Here is a 20,186-nt window from a genome sequence, read left to right on the forward strand (position 1 = left end):
CAGAGTAGTTCTTCGCATGCAGCCAAGGTTCTTACGGGCGCTGGTATCAGAGTACCATCTGATCCAGTCAATTGTCTTGCCAACATGCTTTCTCCCTCATCTTACAAGCCCTGGCGAAAGCAAGCTGCGCACTTTTTGCGTGGAGCAGACGAGCTCCCTCGCAAGGTCCGCCCAGTTGTTTATTTCTTTTAATGCCAGTTGCTGTCGGAAACCGCATCATTTCTTCTTAACTGGCAGATTGCATCTCCTTCATTTTTGTCCAAGCTGGACTGATTCTAGAGGGCCATGTCACGGCTCACAAAATTAGAGCCATGGCTGAATCGGTGACTAATCTAAAATCAGTCACTATTGAAGGGATCTGCAAAGCTGCGGCGTGGTCATCAGTCCACACATTCACATCTCACTACTGCCTTCAGCAGAATAGCCGACGCGTCAGTCGGTTTTGGGCAGTCGGGGCTACAGAACTTCTTTGGGGTTTAGAATCCAACTCCAACCCTCCTAAGCCCATGGTTGTTCTGTTCCAGGCTACACTCATTTAGATGTTTCTTCTTTTCAGGTCAATTTTTATTCTGGCCTCGCCGTTGCGAGACTCTATTGACCACTGTTTGATGTGTAAGCCTGAAAGCTTGGGATACCCCACTTGTGAGAATATCAGCCTGCTTGTCTTTGGAGAAAGAGTAGTTACTTACCTGTAACAGGTGTTCTCCGAAGACAGCAGGCTGCATATTCTCACAAACCCTCCCACCTTCCCCTTTTGGAGTTGTCTCCTCCATCTTTTGGATATAACTGAGGGGCGTGTCCGCTCGGCGAGCGGGAATAGGTGTGCGCACATGCGCAGTACGATCGCTCGCGCGACGGAACGCCGTAAAGAGATTTTGAGATTTTGCTTTAAAATCCTCCGGGGCCGACGTGGCGTCACCCACTTGTGAGAATATGCAGCCTGCTGTCTTCGGAGAACACCTGTTACAGGTAAGTAACTACTCTTTACTGCCAACAGAACTGCCATCTTGGTTTTAAAACTTATGCAAATGACACACACTGAGTACAACTTACAGCAAATTACTACTCTATGAAAAGTTATTCCTTTATTATACTTCCTCTACATCCGTATGCTGCACAAGCCGGCATGTTTGAAAATATAAGTGGCATCAAACGAAAATGCTACCAACAATAAAGAGCGACAACGTGGATGCAGCAATTCATAAGTTTGTTTGCTTTGTTATGAGTGTGCTTGAATGACGGCTGCGCAGGGGAGAGGAAACAGGAACTACCAAAGTGGCTTCAACTTTTTGACGCAGTCTCCTGTTTTTCTTCATCCTGCTTGTAAAAACCTCCTTGGGGATTAGAGCGTTGGGGTTATTCACGTGACACGCGGTGACCACGCCCCTCTCGGTTGCGTTCCGGAAGTGTTCCTCAGTTACCATAGTGATCGCAGTGACACTTGTCCTCTAAAAATGGCGACTATGGAAGCGGGTGCGGGTGACTCATTGGGGCTGCGGCATGGCCGGGAAAATCTATGTTGTCCGCCAGAGGCTGGACACGACTTCCAGCGGCACTTTAGCAAGCTTCGCTCCCTGCGGCAGGCGGACACCGAGAGCTTCCGAACCGAAATCAACTTACTTTTCGACCAGCTCATTTCGGAGAACTACACCAACAGCTGTATCGGCATCAGGAAAGAGGCAAGGGGGGACCTGCAAGAGAGGCTTGGTAGAGAAAAAAAGAGACAGAGAAGGTCCCAGGAAAATAAGGCGAAGGGGAAGAAAGGACTGTAAAAGAGATAGAGCAAAAAAGAGAAGCAGGCAACCGAGGGAGGGGGAGGGAAGGTGGAGAAAGAAAAGGTGAGGGCTGCAGGAGGAGAGAGGAATGGGATGGAGGGAAGATGTCCTTGGGCAAAAAGAGGGAAGGAAAGTAAACTAAAGAAAGTGTGGGACAGGTACGTGGGGTCGATTAAGGAGAAGGAGGAGGTAGTAGATGTTGTGGCCTTTATCTGCCGGTATGTTGCTAAAAAGGCCGGTGGAAAGGGAAAAAATAAAAACAAGGGTCCAAAGGACTGGGAGAAAAGAAAAGGAGGATAGGTTTAGGGGAGGGGGAAAGAAAGAAAGAAGAGGGGCCTTGGAAAAAGATTGAGAAGAAATGGCCTTGCGCCTTTCAATATTTTTGGTGTATATGATATGATTTGGGGGGTGGGCTATTGCCTTTTTTGTGAGAGTACTTTCGCTGTTGCTGATTTTTAGTGATTTGCATGGTGTGAGGAAGGAAAAAAGGAAGAGAGACATAGGAGTCTGAGGAAGGAAGACTGGAGAAGAAAGGGAATATTTCTTATGTTTTATTATAAAACACATGAATACATGATTGTTTTGGGTTTTTTTTGCTATTAATGTATTCCATTGAGAGCCAGCTTTGAGGTAGTCCAAAGGCTTATATACCAACCAATATTACATCATTCTCATAAACAAGTGCTTTGGAGTTTAATGTAACTCTACTGGGGTCCTGTTCAATTATGGTACAGTAGACAGTACAGTTTAGAACATGTAATCAAGTTCTAGTGATTACTGTCTTCATATTTAAAGTCATTGTAGTAAAACAAACTATATGATCAGTGAACTTATTCAGAGTGACTTATCGTATTAGAGGGCAGTTACTTTGATGTATGGGTGATATTTATTTATTTCAAATTTCTATTCTGCACAATTCTGCATTCTTGGCAGATTACAAAATTACATACACAATAATAAAATACATAACAAACCAGATCAAAAACAAAAGAAATCACAAATAAAAATTGTTTTCATAGCCATGTACTTGGATATTGAATAACTTTGTTCCTTGAACAAATGATAATGTAAAAGCAGTGTTATGTTACTCAGTTTCCCATTGTCTAATATTACATTTTGTTTAAAGATCAGAAACCATTTGGTGTGACATGTATTTGCCCCCTCCTAATTTCCCTATTATTGCATATATTTTCACATCATAGCATAAGCAGCAAGTCTTCTAAAATAACGTACATAATTATTCAAAATAAATCAAGAGTCCTACCCAGTCAGAGCTAGTGAATAAGGAGCTGTTGATGCATTGAAATTTTTTATATATATAAGCAATTAAACTTTAATAAGCCACTCCTTTCTTGAAATAATTGTCAGCCAGTTTACATTTCACAAGGTTATATTCTTTTTTTTTTTTCTGCCCTGTGTTTGGTGTTTCCTATTGTGTATTCAGACATAAACCTATTACATCGTACCCTTCCTAGCTTTCACCCAGTCTCTCTCGCTGTTGTAATCCTGCCCAGCCTTCACACAGTTTCTTTTAGTTCGCCTTGCTTCAACAGTGGGATTCCGGCTTTTCTACCACAACTTGTCTCTCTGCAGGCTTGAGCCATCTGGTGCAGGAAGTTCACTATTTCTGGGATAAGCAGTATAAAATGTTTTGTACATTTTTGGGATCTTGCCGGGTATTTGTGACCTGGATTGGCCACTGTTGGAAACAGGATGCTGGGCTCCATGGGCTTTTGGTTTTTCCCAGTATGGCAATACTTATGTACTTAAGACTTGAAATCATGAGTTCAACCAAAACCTTTGGCACTGTACAGCTTCTGCTTACAGAGAGCCAGTGCAGTGGAGAAGCAGGAATCCCTCTGTAAGCACCACAAGAATTGCCAAGCTTCCGAGGGCAGAAAAAAAGCACTTCATGGACCTGGTTCTGTTGGACAAGCCTGATCTTATATGGTGTTCTTGCTACACTGATGAGGGTGGGTTTTGATTTAAATCAATTGACATCATAATTTAAATTACTGGTGAGGAAGGTTGTACAGTGGTAAGTTATAGAAAATGATGATGGTCCAATAAAAAAGCATACAGTACATTTTTTGATTAGCTTTTGATGGCAATATCTACAGGTCAGAAAAGAGCAAATGATGACAAATATCAGAATATATAAAGAAACATAAAAGCATTACAGTGACACTCATATGGATAAAGTGATAAGTGAAACTGTAAAGGAATACCTGCTTGTTTTAACTGCCTTAACTGGTAGTACACTAAAGTAACAGCAATTGGATCAATTTTCAGCTGGTTCTGTCACCGTGCGTAAATTAATGCATAATTCAGTGCCTCTGTCCGTATAGGTAGCGGCACTGAATATATGTGTATTGCGTTGACCATGCTAGCCGTATCCATTTACTCCCCTGTTTACTAAGCCACACTAGCAGCTGCTGTGCACTAATTTCAACACAGCCCATTCACTTTGAACGGGCTGTTGGCATTGCCGCACGGCTTAGTAAACAGGAGGGTTTAGTTTAGAACTAAATTAATTGTCAGTTTAGGGCCAGATTCAGTAAACGGTGTCTAAAATCTAGATGCATCCAATTAAAGCACCTAGCGCTATTCTATAACATGCCTAAAGTTAGACGCAGTGTATAGAATAGCGCTTAGGACTGTGGAACGTGCCTACATTTAGCCGTGGCCATTTATGCCACTGAAAACCTGGTATAAATACCTGTGCCTAACTTTAAATGTGTTCCCCTGAATTCTATAATGCGGGTAAATTTGAGTAGCGTCCCCGACATGCCCACACTCCTTCGATGGCTGCGTCTCCTTTTCAGCTATGCACGTTGAGATTTACGCACACCTCTTTTTAGAATACACGCACTTCTTTTTAGGCATAAATTCCAATTATTGCCAATTTGTGGTAATTGGTTGTTATCGGCACTGTCTCGTTACTCAGTTGAAAAAGTTGTGTAAATTGGGCGCATGCACAATTTAACACACACCACTCGCTGCGCCCTATATAGAATCTGAGGGTTAGTGGATGAATATCTACATTAAAAAGAAAACTTTTAGAGACCATTCTGCTCACCTTTAACCTGGCCTATAATTATACTGATTAAATCTGGCCATTTAGGGGTCCTTTTACTAAGGCGCACTGATGGATTTAGTGTGTGCCAAATGCCAAGCAGCCCATTGCCTTAGTAAAAGGACCCCTTAGTAATTAAAATGGTCTGATATTATCCATATAGTTAAAAAAAAAATACAGATAGGGAGTTATGCATTGGCTACCTGTCCTTCCATGTTAAATTGTACAGCGCTGCGTAACCCTAGTAGCGCTTTAGAAATGTTAAGTAGTAGTAGTAGTACCTAGTGATCTATGTATAACTCCCACTAAATATCAGGGGGTATATTTTTACTCAAACATGAGAATTTAAATAGAAAATTCAGAAACCCATCCAGAATGGTATGTCCAAGGAAGATGGTTTGTCCTTAAGTAGAAAATAGTATGTCAGAAAAGAATATTCGCTGACTCAAAGATCCTTCGTGTCCAGGCTTACTGTTTGATTTGGGCAACAAGCCTTGCATTTATTTGTTGAGCTGTTTACATTTTGTATGCATGGTTGTTTTACTCATAGGTGTGGGACCTTCATTAGAATATTGTCAAATGGGTCTGTTTGCAGCTTGCTGCTGTAATAAGTTTTCCCTTCTCAAATCGGTCAAAGAGTTATGAAGTTAACTATTCAGTATCATACAATTCACTCCATATATATCGCAGTCAGCTATGACCTTAGCCAGATCAAATAATTCAATTCTTATAACCAAATACAAACTCTGTAAAAATGAGGAGGAAAAAGCCTCAGACAGTGCAGGACATTTTACAGTTCAAACTTTATGTAAGCCTGCTGCATTGATCATTGGCAGAAAAACGTCTTCCATGAAAAACATGTATTTCTTCATTCTATTTTTATAGTCAGAGTTTGAATTTGGTTATAAGAATTGAATTATTTCATCTGGCTAATGCCGTAATGATCGCAACATATATGGAGTGAATTGTATGATACTGTTAAGTTTTACCTTCTACAGTTTCATCAGTAGGTCTCAAAAATCAATGGATGAGAAAATTTAAAAAACTTCAGTACTGTTGGAACAGGGGCGTAGCCAGACAGCAGATTTTGGGTGGGCCTAGGTAAGAAGTGGGTGGGCACCAAGTGTTCTCCCCCTCCCACCAAAGAAATATCTCAGCTGGTGGGAAAATGCTTCTCTCCACTTTGGCAGCCTGCAGCAGGCATGTGCTGAAAACTGAGCATGCGCAGGTGCCAGAATCGTGGAGAGCAGTGTTTTTGTTATCATCAGGGGGAAGTTTTCAGCTAGCAGAGCTTGGGATCCCCACTAGCTACTGCTAAACATTTGCTACTGTTGGGTGGGCCTGAACCCTAAGTGGGTGGGCCCCGGCCCACCTGTAGCTATGCCACTGTGTTGGAATATGTTTTCCAACTTGATTTTGCTTCAGTTTCTGTTATTTTCCCCATCCTTGAAGGACATAAATAGAGTAGGGATGACCAAAAAAGGTCATGCCCTCCATCTACAAGGGCTGATCAAGTCTGTTTTCTCTGTGTACTGCAATTGATGAGTATGTCTATAGCATATACTTAGAAGCCGATTAGCATTCATTGTAACATTTTTGAGCTAGATTCATATTTCTTACAAAATATTTTAAGAAAATTGTAAAATCTGATTTGAAAGGATCTGCTTTTTAAACATAATTGATCTACCATGATAATGATGAAATCTTTTTTTTTTTTTTTAATGTCTTTACGTTCTACAGGATGTGTGTGCTCTACTTGTTCAGGCCTGTCATCTGGTCCACTTTAAACAAGAGCATCTTGTCAGCAAAGTTTGTCAACTTATACACCATTTGCTGAATAGGCTGCAGGTGAGAACTTTAGCTAATAGATTTTGTTCCAGGTTTGTTATATAGTTCTCTTTTTTTTTCTTAAGTTCTACCTGCTGATTCTCCAAATCTGTAGATTTCCCAGGGTTTTAAAAATATTGGCCCTTCAGTGTATGAGTGAGTGGAGGAGTGGCCTAGTGGTTAGGGTGGTGGACTTTGGTCCTGGGGAACTGAGGAACTGAGTTCAATTCCCACTTCAGGCACAGGCAGCTCCGTGTGACTCTGGGCAAGTCACTTAACCCTCCATTGCCCCATGTAAGCCGCATTGAGCCTGCCATGAGTGGGAAAGTGCGGGGTACAAATGTAACAAAAATAAAATAGATACTATTGGAGATTCAACATGGAATGTTGCTACTATTGGAGATTCTACATGGAATGTTGCTACTATTGGAGATTCTACGTGGAATGTTGCTATTCCACTAGCAACATTCCATGTAGAAGACTGCGCAGGCTTCTGTTTCTGTGAGTCTGACGTCTTGCACGTACGTACAGGACGTCAGACTCACAGAAGCAGAAGCCTGTGCGGCCACATTGGTGATCTGCAAGGGCCGACTTCTACATGGAATGTTGCTAGTGGAATAAAAACATTCCATGTGGAGGAGGTCACGTGACGCTATGAGCGGGAGTGGACGCTAGTTGGATCGCTCCTGCCTTCTCCTCAAACATCTGGGCAAAAAATCGCTGCAAAACAAAGATTAACATCCTGCTAATTGAGAGCGAACATTAGCCGAACTCACAGTGAACGGACCGAGTGCAGAAGGTTGCGGCAATGACGACAAAAAACACAAGAAAAGAGAGAGAAAAAACTCGCCTAGTTGGAGACAAAATGGCGGCGCCGGTGAGCCCGGGAACGTCGGAGGTGGGGTCCGCCTGGGCCGCTGAAATTGTGGGAGAAGTCACACAAGCGATAGAGGTAATATTAGATAAAAAATTGAGCTCCTTGGACAACAAGTTGGAATCCCTTAATAACAATATAGCCCAAATACAAACGGATATGGCGCAATATCAACAGCGGGCCAGTGAAACGGAGGACCGAGTCAGTGTACTAGAAGCAGAGATAAATCAACTGAAGAAAACAATCACCTCCTATGACGATAAACTCGAAGACCTAGAAAATAGGTCGAGGAGGAACAATCTCCGAATTGTGGGACTAACTGAAGGGCAAGGAGATCGTGAACTCAGTAAATATCTTGAAACGTGGTTCACAGCAGAACTGGAGTTACCTGAGATGTTGGGGCCGCTAAGAATCGAGCGTGCACATCGACTAGGGCCGAAGAACGCGGCGGAGGGAAGACCACGTGTAGTCATCTGCAAAATCCTCAATTTCAATCATAAAAACGCCATTTTGCAAGCTCTACGCAACGGCAAAGAACTATACAGTGGAAATCGCAAAGTTCTTTGTTTTCAAGATTATTCACAGGCGGTGGCGGCGCAAAGAAAAAAGTTTTCATCGATATGCTCAGCATTGGTGAATAAAAAGATCAAGTTTGCGCTATTATACCCCGCGAAGTTGAGAATCATACATTCTTCGGGCACGAAGTTGTTTACCACTATGGAAGAAGCAAAAATATTTGTGCAACAGATGGAAGAGAGGCCGGAAATTTGAGAGTGAAGGATTACATCGCTGAAAAAAGACATTTTCCAACTGACATCGCTAAATGCTTGAGATAATGTACAATGGCGTGAAAAGTGAAAAATTATAATAAGAGGATGTTGGGGCAGATGATCCATGAAAAAGATTATTAAAGGATAAACTGAAAAGCGACACAAGTTGGATTTAAGGTGGACATAATGGACATTGAAAACATTAGAGGGCCAATTGAAATACAAACAGGATAACAGGAAAGGACGATTTAAGCATGAAAAGTGGTCAAGAATCTTGGATTTTAGGAAAGTATGCTATAGTAGATATAATATAAGGATGTTAAGATATTACTTTTGTTGTTAGTTATTTGATACTGCAGGCAATGTAAGATGCAGGGCCTGAAATAAGTTAAATTCGATTTGAAAGTATTACAATTTTAGTTTGAAAAAATCTGACAACACTAAGAGTTCATATGACTAATAATACTGCTCTTGCTTAACAATTGTAGAGACTGGCAAGTCTAAAAGTCAAATGTGTTGGGGGACTGAATGATAAAGAGGTAATACATACTCACACAATCATGAAAGTATGTTATAATAGATATAGTATAATAATGTTAAGATATTACTTTTGTTGATAGCAAGTTGATATGGCCGGTAATGTAAGTCGCAGGGCCTGAAATCAGTTAAATTGGATTTGAAAGTATTACAATCTTAGTTTGAAAGAATCTGACAACCATAAGATTACTCAAGACTAATAATACTGCTTTTGCTTAATAATTGTAGAGAATGGCAAATCCAAAAGTTAAATGTGTTGGGGGACTGAATGTTAAAAAGGTAATACTTACTCACACATACATGTATCATTAACGGAAGAACGAGTAGAGAAGGGACGGATACAAATAATGGGAGGAGGAGCGTTGACAGTGACCTGCTTCCTACGGGAAGGAGAGGGCTATTGGGGGGGAATGGGGAGAGGGGGGAGGATAGGGAACAGATAACTACAGGACAATGCAAGGGGGGGAGGGGGAAGGGAGTAACTCAATGTAACCTACAGACGCAAATAAATATGAAGATGAGAACATGGGGTATGAGCAGGAGTGGCTGGAGGCTGGGCTGGCTACTCTTGATAGTAAAAGGTAATCAGAGGATGGAAAATCGATATATGAACGATAACTACTTAAGGTAGCATCCTGGAATGTGGGGGGAATACATTCCCCCATTAAGAGATCAAAAATACTGCGTCATCTTAAACATATAAGAGCAGATATTGCACTGCTCCAAGAAACACATTTGTCAACAGTGGAACATGCCAAATTAGCCAAATGGTGGGTGGCAGATTGTGTGGCAGCTGCGGCAATGGGCCGGAAAGGGGGAGTAGCCATACTTTTTCGGAAAGGGCTAGCAATTAAGATACATAAAACTATTTCAGACCCAGAGGGTAGATTTGTACTAAGCATAGTAACTATTAATAAAAAAACTATAATATTGGGAAATATATATGCTCCTAATGTGTTAGATTTAAAATTCTATAAGAAATTGCTATCCCAAATCACTCAATTGGAAAACTTGCCTATAGTGATGGGAGGAGATTTCAATATGACTTGGGATCCGAATATGGACAGATCGCATCCGCCAAAGGAGATAAGAAAAATAGATACTAGGGGTCTACCGGATTTATGTGAAATATTAGATTTAATAGATGTCTGGCGCACCTTGCATCCTATGGAGAAAGAATACACACACCAATCTAGAGCACATGGGTCAGCATCAAGAATTGATTACTTGCTGGTATCACGAACTATAATAACAGACATTACTGAGGTACACATAGATCCCTGTGTCATATCGGATCATTCGGTGGTCGGAATGACATGGAAGGGAGGGGAGGATGAAGACTTGCTAAAAAGCTGGACGTTTCCAACATACTTAATTAAAGATGCAAGATTTGGGGAGTTTGTACATGCTAAATGGGCAGAATTTAAGCATTTTAATGAAGGCTCAGTGGCTGAGACCAGCACTTACTGGGAAGCAGCGAAAGCGGTGTTGAGGGGGGAAATAATCAGTTATGTCACGCAATATAAACGAGTGAGAGACAGAGAAATAATGAGACTAGAACAACTCTTAGGTAAATTAAACCGCCAATACGGTTTGAACCCCAGTAATGCTATCAGACAAGAGATTCTAACCATACAAGCAACTTTAAACACCAAACTACATGAGAGAGAAGTGAAATCTCAGGCCTACTATCGCTTTCAACTTTACAAACACGGGAATAAAGGGGGCAAATATTTAGCTCGACTTATAGCATCTAAGGTTACTTCCCGAAATATAACAACTATTAAACAAAAAAATGGGAATCTCATACACTCTAATAAAGAAATTCGACAGGCTTTTCAAAATTTTTATCAAGAACTTTATAAGAGGGCAGATCAAGACGAGTTACAGGGGGAGTCTTACTTGGAGGGTGTTCACATCCCGAGGCTGCAAAGTAGAGACAGAAAGCGGCTAAATGCTAGGATGAGTGAAGACGAGGTGGGATGGGCAATCAAACAAAGTAAATCAGGCAAAGCATCAGGTCCAGACGGCTTTAAAGCAGAATTTTATAAGATGATGGGGGATTCGATTCTCCCTACCTTGACTGAGATGTTTAATGAATGGATAGAGAAGGGTGCCTTATCTGATAATATGAATTTAGCTAGGATAGTAGTATTTCCTAAACCAAAGCGAGATGAACAGCTGGTTACATCGTATAGACCCATTTCCCTAATTAATCAAGAGGCAAAATTATTTGCAAAAATATTGGCCAAACGATTAGGAGGGATATTGCCTCACCTTATTCATCCAGCACAGGTTGGTTTTGTCCAAGGGCGATCAAGTACAAAAAATTTGCGGAATATTTTGGCGTCATTGGAAGGACTGGGTCATTCCAAAGAGCAAGCTGTGATGATCAGCTTCGACGCAGAAAAAGCGTTCGACAGAGTGGAATGGCCCTTTCTATACTCGGTGCTACAGAAATATGGATTTAATGGCAACTTTGTGCAGGCAATTAGAGCATTATATCATAAACCAAGAGCACAAGTGCTGGTAAATGGAAATATATCGGGGGAAATTCAGATCAATAGGGGAACTAGACAAGGTTGTCCTCTGTCGCCTCTGTTATTTGCACTTCAATTAGACCCATTAATTAGAGACATACATGATTGTGCAGCGATAACAGGGGTAAATATTAAAAATCAAGAATTTAAGATAGCCGCATTTGCGGATGACTTGTTAATGATTATTACAAAGCCAAAAGATACTCTAGAGAATCTTTTACAAATTTTCAGAGAATATGGAGATTATTCGGGTTTCAAACTGAATATAGACAAGTCAGAAGCGCTTCCAATTAATGTGGACATACACGAGCTATGGGGGGAGATTTCCCTTTGAAGCAGGCACACAAATCTTTTGTATACTTGGGTATACAGTTGCCGGCCAGACCAAAAGAGCTATATCATTTAAATGTTGAAAAATTACTGGAACAGACAAAACAGCAGTTAGAATCATGGGGCACGCTTACAATCTCGCTCATAGGGAGGATCAACCTTCTTAAAATGGTGATATTACCGAGATGGTTATATATGTTGCAGATCTTACCAATAGCCCTGTTGCAGAAAGATATAAAGCGCTTATACCGAATGCTGCTCAGATTTTGTTGGGCTAAGAAAAAAGCTAAAATACAACAAAAATACATGTTGGGAGGTTGGAGACAGGGGGGTTTGGGAATTCCCAATCTTAAATATTATAACATGGCATGTTTATTGCGACTGGTGAGAGATAGATTATTTCATGTTTCCGACCATACACCTATAGAGATAGAAGATGCATTATTTAACCCATATCACTTTACTACCCTAATGCATCTACGGAGCGGGGAAACTCCTCCAAGAATTAGACACAATATTTTACTTAAACCCATGAGAGAGGTATGGAAATTTATAGGCAAACTATTAGGCGGAGACTCAAGAATAACGGAGTTAATAAGTATTAGAGGAAATCCGGCCTTCCAACCAGGAATGGAGAACAAAATCTTTGATGACTGGGGAAAGATAGGTGTGGAAACCCTGGCAGACGCACTAGGAGAGAATGGGGATATTAAGCCATTGCTGCAGCTGCTTCATCAAGAGGAACCTGGATGGCAAGATACTTATGCACACTATCAGCTTAAACATTACATACAAAACTTAAATAAAGAAGCACTTACAATTAGGTTAGGTAGTAAAATTATTACCTTCTTTGAGGAAATTACAGAAAATGCCCCTTCTATATCGCAATTATATCAGAGATTATGGAACCTAACTCCTGAGAAGGAGATGACTCTGTTGAAACAGAAATGGGAAAAAGATATGGGAAAGAACTTGCAATCCTGGGATATAATAGCACAAATCAAAAGTATTCCATGCCTGATAGGGGGAACTGATTATAGAGAATGTGCATTTAGAATGATACACAGGGCATACTTTACACAGGTTCAATTGTATAAAGCAGGGGGTATAGAAACAGCTCTTTGTGTAAAATGTCATAATGCCGAGAACTCCATATATCATGCGATGTGGAAATGTGTGTTAATACAACGATATTGGAGACAAGTAACTAATTATCTTACAGGTATGTTATGTAGTAGAGTAGATATGAATCCATTACATCTAATATTAGATATGAAGGAGGTACAACCGAGTTTAAATGCAGATAAAGTATTGCTAAAGCGCAAATTATGTTTGGTAGCAAGGAAATGTATTATGCAACACTGGACTACACACAACCCGCCAAATTTCTGGCATTGGCGTAATCAGGTACATCAATTGTTGGTCTGGGAAGCAAAAGAGGCTAAAGGAAATGATAAAAGAAAAACGAGATTTCTTAAAATTTGGGGATGCTACTTGGAAAGAATGACGCAGAAAGGGCGAAGTCTGATTATTAATACCTTATGAGTGGACTTTATGCGATATTAGAAAAGTATGGGGATTCTTATAGGTTACAGGGGGAAACATGAAGAATAAGAGGGCAGGGAGGGTGGGAAGGGGGAAGGGGAAATAGTAGGTATAAAGATGGAAGAATGAAACATTATATTATGGTGGAAACTAATAATTGATTTGTTGTACTAATATAGGACAAAGAAGGTGGAACAATATTTGGTTATGTTAGACGCTGACAATAATGTAATGTTCTGTTGAATTCATGGATAATACAAATTGATGAAACACACAGAGGAAGAAAATGAAACACACTATCTCTGTGTAAGATAAATACTGTTTTATTATGTTATTACAAGATAATTGAGGAACAGAAAAATACTTGTATTAGTTTTATAATGTCTACAAGATGTAGATGTGTTGATTTCTTTCATAATAAAAAACAGTTGAAACATAAAAACATTCCATGTAGAATCTCAAATAGTAGCAACAGTGGAGGAGTGGCCTAGTGGTTAGGGTGGTGGACTTTGGTCCTGGGGAACTGAGTTTGATTCCCACTTCAGGCACAGGCAGCTCCTTGTGACTCTGGGCAAGTCACTTAACCCTCCATTGCACCATGTAAGCCGCATTGAGCCTGCCATGAATGGGAAAGCGCGGGGTACAAATGTAACAAAAATAAAAATGTGCAATTTTTTGAGAGACCAGTAGTCTCTTCCCAATTTGGATTTCTAGATCTTACAGAACTTGGCCCAGGGTTTGACACCTTCATTTGCAACTAACTAGATATTGTTTGTCTCCTATTTTATGTCCCCTCTCAGCTCACTTAGACCAGTCATGGCAGCAGTAGTGCTCAGCTTGGTACCATGCCCAGAACTGCTATTATGGACCCTAAACTTGGTTACTAGGTGTTGCCATTGAGCAGTTACTTGGACGCCCGCCTCCCAAGCACTGTGGAAGCTACTTTCACAGCGTCCTCAGCTGATCTCTCTCGGGCCCAGAAGGCCTGACTTAGGAGTTGAACCCAGCTCCTTCACATGGCCTGCCTCTGGGCAGCTTTGGATGTTTATCACAACAGTCTTTTGCTATTTTCTGGTTTCAGATTATTATTATACTTTTATGTTAGTTGCATTTGCATCAGCTTCTTTATTTCAAGGATTCACGTTCTCTTTTCTCCTTTGATAGTTAGTGTATCATGAGGGTACTGTTACAAAATGTCACTCGGAGGAGAAAGTACATGCTTCTTGTGTATAATACTAGTATAGTTTTGGTGTTTTTGCTTTGTTTGTTTGCTTTTTATTCAGGTCATGTGTTGATCCTGCATGTTTCTTTGTGGCAGGTAATAGTTGATGAAAAGAACTTGGATTTTCTTCTTGCATACTCCATTTCTGCTCTTAAACAGTGCAGCCCATGGATGCACATTGAAATTCTTCAAGCTCTGGCTGCTCTTGTGTACAATAATGGACCTAAATGTCAGAAAGTGAGTTTTGCATTGTTTATCTTTATTGTTATTGTTAACTGTCTTGCAGTGCTGTTTAAAGCTATTTTCCAGTTTTGAGTAGTACATGTTTCCTCATAGAGACACTGGAAGGCATATACTTGCAGTAATCTGCTTTTTTATTCAACGTATTCTTGTAAGAGTTTTCCATTTTTTGATGGTGGAACTTTAAGCCTTAGTTGTTTGTTATAATTATTCAGGACATACTAACATTCAGCCACTGCTAACTATACAAAACAATGCATTCTCTATTTTGGTAAAAACTTCTCATGGGGGAAAATATGCAGTATAGATAATACCCAGCGTAGCAAATGCAGTGAGATACTCGGCACTAAAAAGACGTTTACATTGCACTAGAGTCAGTTCTATAAGTGTCACTTTCTCCAAAGAAGCACTGCAGAACAACGATATAGTTGAGCAGCCCCATTCCACTGAGATATGCTTTTAACACTAAGGTTCTTGTTAACCTGATCAGGCCTCAAATGTAGTTTATAGAAGCAATGCATTCTGATAACAAGGTATTGAACCTTTGCAGCAAGAGTGCTCTCCTAGGAACTGTAGTTTAGGTGCTATTGGAATAGGTGAGCTTGCAATTGTGCTGAAATGTATAAAGACAGCAACACTTTCTCAGCAAGAAAGATGCTGGCAGTCGTAGGCAGGGCAAAACAATGTTGTTAAGGTGCATTTAGGTAGCTTATATATTTTCAAAATGTGCTGTATTTATTTGGCTATCGTTAGTCAGAGTGGGGTTGATACGTGCTTATTTCAAATTACTTTTTGAAATTGTCCAACCGGTATTAATTGCTAAGACTTTTCTTTCTAGTATCTCCCAGATCTGCTGGGGAAGACTGGAATTTTGGTGCAGTTCAGTGCTCCCACTCAGCCTGACCCTGACCTGTGGAGGGCAGCAGTACACAGTATGGCAAACTTGTGTCTCAGGTAGAACAAAGTAAAAATGTTTTTCTAAGTAATTAGCATAAATCATTTACAATACCCCAGAGGGGGAATGCTCTCCATTTCCCATTGTTCTCCAGTGTATTGCAACTAATGAGAGAATTGGAGAGCTTGAGCTGTAAGTGTTTTAATAGGAGTAGCTGATTTTTCTTTCAGTATGCAATGTGTGATTTTCATTGAACTTGTATATATTCCTCTTAGTGTACCTGGGCAGCCATATTTGGACGAATCTTATAGAAATACCTGCTTTAAAATTTTTCTTGGTGTCTTACAATCTCCACAAAACTCAGGAGTGGATGACATTACCTATTGCACAGTAAGTATGAACTTGTTGATACTTTCACTGTGGATTTATGCACATTTTGTAGGGTCAAGTCAGTCATTTGTGTGGTGGGGATAAGATCAGTTTGTGCTTGGATTTTATGCAGTTGTTGGTCAGTACAAGTTTACAGGTTATGCTCAATAGTATGTGGTCTGTTGAAAACGGAGGGTACTCTAGGTGTTAGAGCAGCAGTCTGAGAACCCAGGAAGCCCAGGTTCAAGACCCACTGTAGCCAGCGCTTTAGAAATGATAAGTAGTAGTAGTAGTAGTAGTACCTCCATTCCCTCAGCTACAAACTTAAGCATTTTTCCCTATAGGCAAAAAATTTGGAAAATCTTTGTGCTTCTTGTAGATTGTAAGCTTGCCACATGCTTGGATTTGGAAATATGAGAGTACAAAAATCCAAATTATTTTCTGTTTGCAGATTAGCTTGCTGAGCAAAGCAGGGTTGGCAGCTTTTTAAACATAATAACTCTGAAAACCTAAAATAGATTGGCTTCTAAGATTTTAAGAGCCAACAAATTTTGGGTCTGATCTGATAAGCTTTCTTCTTTAGACATATAATAAAGAAAAAGTCTTAGGGCTCGATGCTCAAAACTCTGGTGCTAGAGGCAAGAGCGCACATCCCATAGTGCAAGAACGGTGCTGAAAACTATCCCCCAATGCCCAAAGCAAATTTTATGCACACCAGTAAAGCGAAAGCAAGGGGGAGGAACATGACTGATGTATGTGCTCGAGAGCTGCGCTTACCACAAAACTGTGCGCATGATTTTGCAGGCATTCCTGCCTTGCAGGGCCTTTTATCTGCTTCAACATAAAAGCCTTATACAGCAATAACACAAATTTAGGAGAATCCCTCCAGTTTGTCCCATCTTTGAGCCCTATAACAGGGAGCTAGCCAAATCCTGAACCCCCCTCCAGGGCTAGAATGGGAGGAGGGGCAGTAATTGTTCTCTGCGCTGCAGAAGGATAAAATGATAGCTTCTCTTTTTTGTTTCCCCACAGGGGTAGCTTACGCCTCTGTGACGAACATTACAAGCCTTTGCACTGCTGTGGCCTCCCCCACAACAGGCACACTATTTTGTACACTCCAAGGGTGCTTCCAATTGAACTACAGTGGGAAACTCAATTATTCGCACCCAGAAGCCTTGCCCATGGCCCTGATTCATGCCACCCGTAAGCCCTGACCACTGAGGGGAAAAACTGCAGTCTAGCAGCTGTAGGAGATCCCTATTGCCTTTGACGTCTCACTGTGGGTCAGGACACTAGGCAAAAAGAGCACAGGAATAGGGCACCCCTCATTCTTAATTTTTTTTTTTTTAACAGGTAGGAACAATGAGAAGGAGGAACGAAAGGGGATGTGTAGTCTTCTCTTTCAGCTCTTTTGTTCCTTTTTTCCCCAAGTTGGCAGGGTTTGCCTAGACACGTATTCCTAGCACAACCAACTCTGGCAAAACTGGGATGCCTCCTTCTACTGAACTAGGTGACCAGTTCTTCAACTGGGCTCAGGAACTCTCCCACCAGGTTAGCCTTGTGCTGTGCCAGATGTCTGTCACCAGCTGGAGACAAATTTGCTGGATCTGCATGGGGCCTCTTATAGGGCAGAGCTCACAGCTTGTAAGTCTGTTTCCATCTGCTGGCTAAGAGATATAACCCATGAGTTCTGGTCTGGTGAACAATAAGGAATTACTATTACTAAGCACTTTAGGATGCAAGTTTAATGATAGCATTGCTTTATAGTGATTGTTTATTTAAAACACCCCTGCCTGAAACCAAATGGCTTACCATAAAACATACAATATAATCACACAAACTTATCTCTAACAAGACCTGCCCATAAATGACATGTTTTTTTGGGTAATTTCAGAAAGCTTTGCTGCAGGTACAAATATTGTTTCCCACGAGCATAAGTGCATATAATGCTCCCGAGACATAGCTTGGAATTCTACACACACTGAACATAGACATTTTGGGGCATGGAGCGTTGATGAAATTGTAAGATGCATGTGGATCTGCACAGACTTAAGTGTACCATTTGTACCTGTTTCAAAAGCTTACCTTGTGGGAGCTTTTGTAGAATAGGCACAACACCTGTATTTGTGTGATTCACAGACTAAGTGCTGTTTTATAAAATTACCCTTTTTAAAAACACTCCTTCTGTGTCTTAAGCTTGAAGGATGCATCTCTCTTTCCAGAAGCTGTTTTCGAGGTTAAATTAATGTATTTTAAAAATATACCAGTGGTATTAAAAACCCTTGCATTGATGAAGAGTTTGATTTTGTTTGTAGTTGCTGCAGAATGCATTGAAAGGGATCCAATCACTCTTAAATGGTGGGAAGATGAAGTTAATGCAAACAGATCATCTTGGATCACTTCTTGCTGTTTTAAAGGTAAAGTAACTTATTTTCTTATTTTCAGAGAGCTACATATATTGCTGCTACTTGCTTAAAATATAAGGAACGTCGAGCATCAAGACTTAGCATACTGACAAATGTTGTAAACTGCCTTGAATGTAAAAAATTGGTAAAGCTGTCTAGAAATTAGAAAAGAAAAAAATAATGTTTATTTCAGATACAGAACAGTTTAACAAACACTGGCAGTCCATGGAGCCAGGGTGTTAGTGAATAGACGTAGTAGACCCAGTGACCCTGCAGTCCTTTTGGAGATGCACTGCTGAACTGATCTTTGAACTCTGAATTAATGATTCTTTTGCCTTGTGTAAGAAGAACATTTTTTATGTTTTGTTTCTTTATATATTTGCACAACAGTTTTTCCTCGAGCAACTGGGGCATATCAACAGTCCCTTCTCTCTAAGGGGGTAAAGGGTCATGGATTTCATATACTCTTTTCCTATGGTACAGCCAAAGCAGTTTACATTTTATTATATTTAGGGAATTTCTCTGTCCTTTGTGGACTCACAATGTAATAGGTCCTTTTACTAAGGTACACTAACAGAGTTAGCTTGCATAGTTATTGTGCACTAACGATTAGCACATGCTAAATGATAAGATGCCCATAGGAATATAAGGTGCATCTTTATCATTTAGTGCACGCTAAATCCACTAGCATACCTTAGTAAAAGAACCCTTAAGTTTTATACTTAGGGCAAAGGAGAGTTAAGTGACTTGCCCAGAGTCACAAAGGCCTGCAGTGGGAATCAAACTCAGTTCCCCAGGTTCTCAGCCCACTACACTAGGAATTTGTCAAATGAACTAGGGATTTGAAGTTCAAATAGGGAGTAAACAATTTTCAGAGGAATAAATATTAGTACTTAACAAAATGGATATGTCATCCATTTGGATACAGAAAGTGAAAGTGCCTTGTTGCTTTGTAGCTTTTACTATATGAAACGTGGGGTAAGGAATAATATATTGTAGAGGAATATATTTGAGTTATTTCCCAAGTTTTCCACGTCATCACTGTGACCCCTGATGCAGGTGCTAGTCACCGAAACACAACCCGTGTCGGGTCTTTTTGTCAAGCCTCATTCATTAAAGAACCGTGTTCCATTTTTAAAGGCCCGTGATGCTGTTTTTTTGTTTAGCTTTTATTTATAACCATATTAATCTTACTTAAAGAAGACAGCCTATTCTTTTAGTGGGAGCATTGTGACTAATGGTAAATATACTTCATCCTTTTTTGATTCCAATTATTGAAGTGTTTTACGCAGGTAACTGCAACAGATGAGATTAAGAACAAGTTCAGAGCTGGTAGCAGGAGAAAAATAGTAGGTCATCAGTTCTCAGTGCTGATATTGGTCATTTCTTGATTTTCGATCATGAAGGGATATCGCTTGCTCTCTCTGGAGTGCAGGAACATAATATGGTATTTTTAACACATTCTTTGTTGCAAACCTCAGTTTCAGAAATATTCTAGAACAGGCTGATGATACTATTATTTCCATAATGACCATATATATGTGTCTACCACAGCCTTTTCTGCTCATCTAAATATATGAATTTAGACTAATGAGACCTTGAACAAAACATTTAAACAGAAAAGCTAGTGCTCAAATGAATCACTCTTTGCACAATGTTTAGTATCAATACAATACACTCCTTAAAGGTAAAAACCAAAAGATTTCCATTTTTATGCAGTGGAATTAAATACTAAAGCTATGGTTTCTGCCTTGACTTAAATCTACCGTGCAGGAAAATAG

General features: G+C 40.3%; 1 protein-coding gene across 1 annotated transcript in view; it reads left to right on the forward strand.

Moving 5' to 3' along the window:
* Positions 1-1,454: 1,454 nt before the first annotated feature.
* The window catches only part of HEATR6 (HEAT repeat containing 6), a 77,152-nt gene continuing 58,420 nt past the window's right edge, over positions 1,455-20,186 (forward strand). The window contains exons 1-6 of the mRNA XM_030186228.1: positions 1,455-1,679; positions 6,592-6,699; positions 14,593-14,733; positions 15,575-15,690; positions 15,907-16,021; positions 18,316-18,417. Coding sequence (XP_030042088.1) covers positions 1,455-1,679; positions 6,592-6,699; positions 14,593-14,733; positions 15,575-15,690; positions 15,907-16,021; positions 18,316-18,417 — 807 coding nt within the window. The remainder of the gene's footprint in view (positions 1,680-6,591; positions 6,700-14,592; positions 14,734-15,574; positions 15,691-15,906; positions 16,022-18,315; positions 18,418-20,186) is intronic.

The sequence above is a fragment of the Microcaecilia unicolor genome, chromosome 13 (genome assembly GCF_901765095.1).
Source record: "Microcaecilia unicolor chromosome 13, aMicUni1.1, whole genome shotgun sequence".
Taxonomy (NCBI): domain Eukaryota; kingdom Metazoa; phylum Chordata; class Amphibia; order Gymnophiona; family Siphonopidae; genus Microcaecilia; species Microcaecilia unicolor.